Source organism: Macrotis lagotis, chromosome 8 (assembly GCF_037893015.1).
Source record: "Macrotis lagotis isolate mMagLag1 chromosome 8, bilby.v1.9.chrom.fasta, whole genome shotgun sequence".
NCBI lineage: Eukaryota > Metazoa > Chordata > Mammalia > Peramelemorphia > Peramelidae > Macrotis > Macrotis lagotis.
Window position 1 is genome coordinate 53321992 of NC_133665.1, and position 8630 is coordinate 53330621.

Consider the following 8630-nt stretch of genomic DNA (forward strand, 5'->3'; position numbering starts at 1 on the left):
TGACCTAGCCTAGCATATAACACACTGGTCTAAGAATTAGAAAACTTCACTTCAAGTCCTAACTAAAGAAACAATGGAATTAGGGGACTAGATTGAAACCAGAGGACCTGGATTTAGCTACTGACTCTACAACTGGGAGAATAATCAAAGATTGTAGGACTGGGAAAAACTTAGAAATCCATTTTACTGTTTTATGAACTTGGTCAAGGCATTTAATGACTCTTGAGGTCCAAATGGTTTGAACTCTGAGCTCCAAATCTATGATCATATGTTCTACATTCATTCCTGTTCTGCTTTCTTATTGCTTTCACATTACCTTTTTTAATGTCATTTTTAGTGTCTAAAAATTCATTTCCTTTGATGAGATAATTTTATCATTCACTTGCTAATTCCGTAGAAAGAAAAAGGCCATCTTTGCTACATACCAGATATATAATCTTTCTAGCACTAAAAATTTGTTTTCTGTTTTGACTTTTTCCTTCAGTGTTCAGTTTACAGGATCTCTGCTGTCGAGCAATTGTCTCCTGCACCCCAGTCCATCTTATTGACAAGCTTCCACTGCCTGTCACCATCAAAAGTCACCTGAAATCCTTCTCCATGGCCAATGGGATGAATGCTGTGATGATGCATGGACGCTCATATTCCCTGGCTAGCAGTGGGGGTGGGAGCAGCAGCAAAGGCAATAGCCTGAAGAGGTCTAAATCTATACGTCCTCCACAGAGTCCCCCACAGAACTGCTCACGCAGCAATTGCAAGATCTCTTAGCAAAATGAAGAACTCAGTGAGCATAAGACACCCACACCCACCTACCCATGTACAAATGTTTGCACATTCAACTCTCTTAAAAGAAAAAAAGGAAAAAAATGGATCCCGCTAGTATTCCTTGGTTACTCTCTTGCCAGGGTATTTCACTTAGGGAACGTTCCTGATGGTGTGCTTGGAGTCTTGGGTTGGCTGGATCCCATGTCTTTGGCAGGGAAGGCTTGGACCCTAACACCCTAAGAAAGCCTTGGGATTTCCCCTTCACTTTGATAAAGAGGTAGTAGAAAAAATGTACGGTTGTTGGGAGGGAAAACAATTTAGCTAGTCTCAAAAGGAATGGATTAGTGGAGACTAGGAGGCATAGGGTGTGGTGAGGGGAACCTGTGCTACCGCATGAACCCATAAACTCATAAATGAATTGCCGGTGCTATAGAGGTCCTTGATTTAAAATACAAAAAAAAAATAAACAAGACTGAAAGGTTTGGGGGTATATGGCAAGTTTGCGGTGGATAGTACTGCTATTGCCAAAAAAAAAAAAAGCTCTTGGGGAGCTGGCTGTTAAGGATTTTAAAGGAAGCTTTGCCTGCCTTTTTCACTTATTTATATAGAAGTATATATAATATCTCACTTTTTTGGGTAAATTTTTAAAAAAGCAGTCAGGGAAACCTTTATGCAGCCATGTGATAAAAGCATTGCACTCATTACTAGTGCATCTGCTAAGGGAAAATGAAAACACTTTAAGGGAAGCTATGAACTGATACAGGTGTTTTGCAGTAGCAAGTATTTTTGATTTTTGAGGACTCTTTCCACAAAGATAATAAGGAATTTTACTGTTAAAGCTTGAAATGTTCTTTCTTTAAATATGCTTCACCCCAATGGGAAAACAGGAAGAATGTTGTGGATTCATTGAAGACCCCAGTAGGAAGAAGGGGGAATGCTGCCTGGGAGTTTGCTTTGCACATCTTCTGCCTGCTTTTTGGTAGCTGTGCTGAACACACCTGAATTGACTTGCTCCTGTGGGTCTCCTCACCTCTGGCATACAGTATTGGCTAATATGCTTATGGCATGAGATTAAAAGCACAGTCATTTGAAGTTGCTCTTTCTGAGAGGTGTGCCCTTCAAGAAGCACAGGGCTCGATCCTGGAGTCATTTTGGATTTCATCCATTTACAACTTCCCTCTCCCATTGGCTATCCTCCATCCTCTCAGCTTTTCTCCCTGCATATGTTCCTCCGTGCTTCTGAAGGCCTGAGAGCTTCAACAGGCCTCCAAACTGAAAGATTTCACAATGAGGAAAAATCTGAGGGTTGCTTCAATATACCTTTATTTTAACACTTTCCTCACATGCTCCCATGACCCAGTATGTTCTTTTACTAGGAAAATATGCTGCTCCAAACTGGCCATGGAAATCATTCCCCCTAAATGCAATGCTGTCTTCACATTTATTGGTTTAATGGATGAAACTTTTGCCAGCATTTACCAGAATGAAAGGCCCTAAGCTATTGACAAGTTGCTAAATACTTGATTAAGGGAAACCCTAGGAGTAGTAGAGCTACTTTTATCTTTAATGTTTTTCAAGCATAGTGAATTCATGATTTCTGGACTCATGGGCTCCATCTGACATAGAAATGTAGGTATTGTCTATCTTCATGACTGTAAATGTGCTTGCCACACATTCTTTTTTGTAAATTATGCATAAAATTGATTTGATTTTTCCCAACAACCTCAGCATACTAATCTTTTTATGTCTCCTTTTCCCCTAAAAAACTTGCTTTTCTTTGCTACCAGTTAGAAACTAGAGTAAGCATAACAGCCATTGGAAACAGTCCTAAATCAGTGAATAGTGTAGTAGTACTCAGGTCTACACAAAGCCCTGCATGCTGGTTTACAGGCAACTTAGATTTGTGTTCTTTGTAATTTGGTGCACTGTGAATTAAGAACACCCTTTTTCAACACTTAATAGATCTGTCATCAACTCATTGGGTTCTGTGGGCTGAATTTGGGAGATTAATACTGTCATCACAAAAATAGCGTCTTTTGTTTGGTCTATGAGGACCACTGAGGATGCCTTCCAAGATCTAAATGTGTGTCCCAGTCACCAAAAGCCTGGTAACAAAAAAACCCAAACATCTTTTTTGTGTTTTGACACTCATTGCCCTCAGCATGTGATTGATTCTTGTACTCCTCCCACTGCTCTCCTTAAACTTTTCCCACTGAGTTCTGTCTCATCCACATCTGTGCCTGGGAGGTGTGTTAGGCTTGAGTCACATCGGTGCTGTATTCTACCTCTTCCCAACTCAGTGTTGGTGTGGCCACACACAGCAGCTGCTCCTACCTTTCCAAGAGCCTAGACTGCCCTCAGCAACTACAGACAGGTGGTGGGAGCTGGCCAGGACCATCCTTCAGTGTATTCATTACATCTTCATCTCCTTTCCCTTTCTCCAAAGACTTCATAATAAATCCCAAACATGAATTTCCCAAATCTAGTCCCACTGTGTTGTAGAAATTCATATAATTCAGGGGCAGAGTAAAATATCCTTAGCCTTTATGGGGTAAACGGTCTCTTAATGGGCCTTCGTAGGAAATGAAGGCTGCCAATATTTAAGAACTCCATAGCCATTAACTCAATAAAATCAGTGGAGCAGAAGACAATCATCTTCAAAACTGAATATTGAGGGAAACATGAACTAATGAATGAGTTGGGATAGCCATGGGAGTTATTTTTCTCGAACTTGGGGAGCCTTTTCTGGAACAGATTCTCTCATTGCCTCTTGGGGAATTCTGAGGCCTTTATCATTCTATGATTTGGGGGAACACCCATCCACTAACTAATTACAATTTGATATGTGGGGACAGGGATTAGATTTCTTGCCTTTATAGCAGTAGAGGGAAATGAGATGATAGTTTAGGCTCGTTATAACTTCTGTTTCTCCCATTTCTGACCCTCTCCTTAGACTTTCTGTACTAAAAGTCAAATCTGGAAGATCCTACAGACACCTAGCCAAACTGGGATCTATTTTCTTTGGAAGTATCTAACAAAATCAAATTGACTTGGGGATTAGGAATGGGGTGGCATGGGGAGAAAGGGATTGAGGAATTGAATGGTTTTGGCATTTATGATATCAACACTATTCTTAAGCTGCTGTTTTGACACTTGTACCATTCCTGTGTTCTATTTGACATTTTATTTCTTTGTACAGTAAATGTAATTCAACTGTGATATACATGTTTTGTTTTATATAAATTAAAGTTTCCTTGTTTTTAAACAATCAAAAAGCTTGCAGAAATTATTTTGAGTTGATGCGATTCTTTTTCTCTAGTGGCTCTTAGGGCTTTTAACTCCATGTTGTAGACAATGGAAGTGAAAATACTTGGGTTTCCCAGTGAGTCGTTCCCCCCACCCCATCTCTAATTCCTCTCCCTGGGTGGTCGTCTGAGTCTCACAATCAGAGCTACAGAGTTAGGGCTGGTTTGTGGCCACTTAATTGACCCCAAGGGCTTTGTTGACAAATGCAGACTCTACCACCCTGGCCTCTCCTGGGTCTTCTATGCTGAATGTGCCTTTCTGGCAGTGTTCTGACCTCTACTTACCCTGCAGCATTCAACTCACATTTATTTTCCTCCTTTCCTCTTGTGACTTACATAAGGCTGAAATTTTCCCAAATCTACAGTTAGAGCTTGGGCTTCAGATGGGTAGGTTCTAATCCTGCCACAAGAAGCCTAGCCAGTTTTGTCTTTGTGACTCACCATGCTTCCAGCTGAAGAACACAAATTCTTGTTTTGAAGAAAGGTATTGAGTGTGTACAGATTGTGTGGTCTGACCCAGACAGGAGTTGAGTGGATTTTTCGATCTACCAGCCTGTCCAGTCTAAGGCTAAGGTTTCTCTTCCTCTAGGTTAGCCTTTTTCTAATTATTTTTTTTTTCCTTCCCATACCCTCCTGGGTCGGGGATAAACACTGATACATGTAATGTGCCAGAAATCCTATAGCAGCTGCAGAGTACAAAGATAAAAAGGGTAGAAATTTGATCAAGAAAGAGTAAATAAACATTCTCCTAGGACAGAGTGGCTGATGCCTGGGGTCGTTTTGAAAATGCCCTGTGATCTCTGAGCACTGTGAAGCCATCCAAACAAAGGCTGGTGTGAATGCAGGTGCTCTGAGAGCAGCAGGAAGAGAGATGCTGTTTTCCTGCCCTGTCATGGTAACAGAGACCAAGTAGGGATCAGCAGGGAGGGCAAGGGGTGAAGTACAGAAATGGGCTAACTGAAGCAGAGGAGTTTGGGAAGAAAATGTTTTCCATGACTCATGTGCAGCTGTAAAATGATTTGAGTCCAAGCTATATCACAAGGTTGTCATAGCTTCCCCTTTTTTTACCAGGTTGCCAGAGCTAACCAGGGTGGTCTGTTTTTCAAGAGCAATGGTCCTGGGGTCAGGATCCCTCATTGTTGTTGTCGGCTACCCCACTGACAACATGTGAGACCTTGGATGAATCACTTGCATGGATTTTTTTTATTATTCATGAGAGTGATCCTTACCTCCAGGCATTTGGTGAGATGTAAAGCACTTGAGATCAGAGTACATTTCAGCCAAAAGTCCAGTGTCAGTTGGAATTGTGTCCCTCCCTCCCAGAAAAAGAAAAAACACCCAGTCCCAGCATTCTTGCTTATACCAGCACGATTACAGAAGAGACTCCAAATCTGAACCTGGGCTTTTCATGAATAAGTGAGATACAAGTCTTTGGTCTTCCTATGTTCACATTGCCAAAGCTGTTCTTAGGACTGGGGCTCTCCCCATGTCTTCTTTGAAAAACTGAATTGTGGGAACTTTGACTTTACCTTTCTTTTTTATACCCCAAAAGCCTTAGAATACAACCAGTCTTGAACTTTATAAGAGGTGTGTAGGTTATGCAGACCCCTAGGCTGCTCTTCCTCTTGAGACCAAAATTTGTTCATAATGTTGGGGGAGAAGGGGGAAATGGATTTCCTCTATTTAATTTTACACATTTAACAGTAGATAGGTCTTCCAGGTGGTACAATGGATAGAGTACTGAGCCTGAAATTAGGAACACTCAAACTTCCTGAGTTCAAATCCAGGTTCAGATGCTTGTTATGTGACCATGGTCAAGTCACTCAACATTGTTTGCCTTAGTCTCCTCATTTTTAATGAGCAGAAAGGAAATGGCAAACCACTCCAAGTGTCTTTGCCAAGAAAACCCCATACCTGGTCATGATGAGACAGACACTATTGAATAATAAAAAAAATAATTATCTGCCTCTTTGTGTGTGCATGATGCAGATGTTTTATTTTCAATGTGACCTTCACATAAGGATTCATCTTCTGGTAGAGAAAGCTAGCCTTGGAGCCAGGAGGACTTGATTTCAAGTCTTGCCTCAAACACTTCACTGAGTGATCCTGGGCAAGTCCACAGCCTCCCAGTTCTCTGGGCAACTCTAAAACTCTTCAAGTTGCCAAGAAGGTATCAGTAGATGAAGTTTCTTCACTAGGGAATTTCCCATACATATTAGTGAAATCACTAATTTAATGATTTCAGATTAAGTTCTAATTCTTTAATTTACATCCTTAATCTAGCCATAAAAAACCAGTGATCCTTTTGTTGACCATGAAGTCCCTGCTCTTTCTTACTCCCAACTCATAATCTGTTATTTTATTCTTCAACAGTTTAATAGCAATTCCTGTTCCTTCTTTTATCTTTTTCCCTCTTCCAGCCCTGGGAGCTTTTGGTCAACCTGGCAAGATCTCTTGGAAATCCCTGAATTACGGTGATTACATCCCCTTTGCCAAAAGAGTCTCTTTAACTGGAGTCTCTCAAGGTTTTTACTCTTCTGATTATCAGCACAGATGCTGGTAAATGGAAAAGCAGTTTCAAAAGAATTATTGAAACTAGTTCTTTTGATTTGAGTTTAAACTGAAACCTGCTAAATTGATATGATATGATGGAAGTAACACTGAATGGGGAGTCAGGCAATCAAGAACTTACCAGCTTGTGACCTCAAACTTCTCTGTGCATCATTTTCTTTTTCTGTAAAATAAGGGAGTTAGGGGGGCAGCTAGATGATGCAGTGGATAGAGAACCAGCCTTGGAGTCAGGAGGACCTGAGTTCAAATTCAGCCTCAGATACTTAATTGCCTAGCAGTGTGACCTTGGGCAAGTCACTAACCTCATTGCCTTAAATAAATAAAAAATTAAAGTAAAATAAAATGAAGGGATTAGTCTTATGAGGTGAGACCCTCCTGGTGACTAGCTTCTGAGAAATAAAGGGAAAAGACTCCTGGCTCTGGTTGCTATCTAGTCACACCATCCTTCAAATGCCTTTCTAGCCCAGGCATGGAAAAGGAAACAGGCTATAAATGAGGTTCCTTTGCAGGGTACCTGCAAGGGAGAACTCTAAATCCTCTCAGGCATTTTCCCAAGCCGAGCGGAAGGAGGTGGGGGTGGTCTGAATCAGTGGGTCTAGAGATCAGAAGTAGCGTCAGTCTCTGACCATTCTGCCAGAGAGAACTGTCTGGCCTGCTTTTATGGAACTGCTGAGAGCCGGCTGGAAAGGAAACTTAAGTGACTCCTCTGCTTAGCCCCTGAGGTAATCAGCCAGCCATCTCCTCTTATCTCCCAGCTCCTAGCACCACTAACTGTTTCCTGCCCACTCTACCAGGTCCTCATGCCAGCCCTGCTGGGACAGTGCCCGGGCTGCCCAGGTGAAGAACTGACAAGGGAGCCTGTCTGGACTAGCTGCGATCCAGGCCCAGAGCCAGACTTCCTTCTCATTAGATGAAGGGAGTAAGCACCGTGATGACTTCCTCAATGCCAGGGCCTTGGCTTCTCCCCCTCCCCTCTGTTTCTTTTTCTGAGCACTCCAAGCACCTCTGATCTGCCTCTTGGGTCAAAAAGGTCAGACTCCAGGGTCACTAGGATCTTTTTTTTTTTTTTTTTTTTTTACTTTAAATGTCAGAGGAAATCACTCCCTGGGGTCCCTGGACCTCTGAGAACTCTGCTGATGGATTGAAAAGGGCAGATTCTTGGCAGGCCCTTTGTCCTGCTAGCCCACTTTTGATCTTGGTAGTGGGAGGGCTCAGGGCTTTCCCTCCCCTCCCTTCCACTTGTAGGCCTGTTAAAGGGGCCCTGGCCCTCCCCGGCTGGAGCCAATCTTGGAAGTGCTATCCCTCCAGCAAAAATGCAGGCTGCAATTCACATCCTCTTACTACTCAACTAGCCTGTCAAAACAGATTTGTCCAGGATCTTGGTCTTTTTTGAGCTTGGGAAGAAGAGACGGCAAGGTGAAGTGAATTCACTTGGGGACCAAGTCATTTCAGACCGAAGATTTAAATACATTAAATCAGTCATAAACTTGGAAGGGGTCGAGCCGCTATCTTTGATTATACTAATATGACCTTAGTATAGAAACGTTCAAAAAATGACCTGCTTAATATTAATCATATTAACCATCATAATATTAATTAAAGCCAATCTATTGTAGAGGAAAGAGGCATTCCCCTGGATGGCAAGAGAAAGGATTAGGGTCAGCTCTGTGCGTCCTTGGACTGGTTACTTCGCATCTCTGGGTCTCAGTTTCCTCATCTCTAAAATAGAATTACACCAGATGGCCTTGGCAGTCCTCATGCTAATATTTTTGAGTCCTAGGACTCTTTGTTCTTTCGTTGACAGTTTCCCCCACCCTAAAATATAACTGGGAGGCCATTAAAAAATGGAAGGGTTCAGAATGGACTTGGGGTTATAATTTTTCCTGGAAAAAGGAAATGTTTCGCATAGTGTTGAATTTGCCTGTTTTTCCCCTTCAGTTCCTTTTCTTTTTTTTCACTGGAAATTATTCTGGATCAACAGTCAAAAGGACC

The 8630-nt window shown here is 41.9% G+C and overlaps 1 protein-coding gene across 1 annotated transcript in view; it reads left to right on the forward strand.

Moving 5' to 3' along the window:
- RAB40C (RAB40C, member RAS oncogene family) overlaps positions 1 to 5039 on the forward strand; it is an 80577-nt gene extending 75538 nt beyond the window's left edge. The window contains exon 7 of the mRNA XM_074197059.1: positions 485 to 5039. Coding sequence (XP_074053160.1) covers positions 485 to 765 — 281 coding nt within the window. The 3' untranslated portion in view covers positions 766 to 5039. The remainder of the gene's footprint in view (positions 1 to 484) is intronic.
- Positions 5040 to 8630: the final 3591 nt, after the last annotated feature.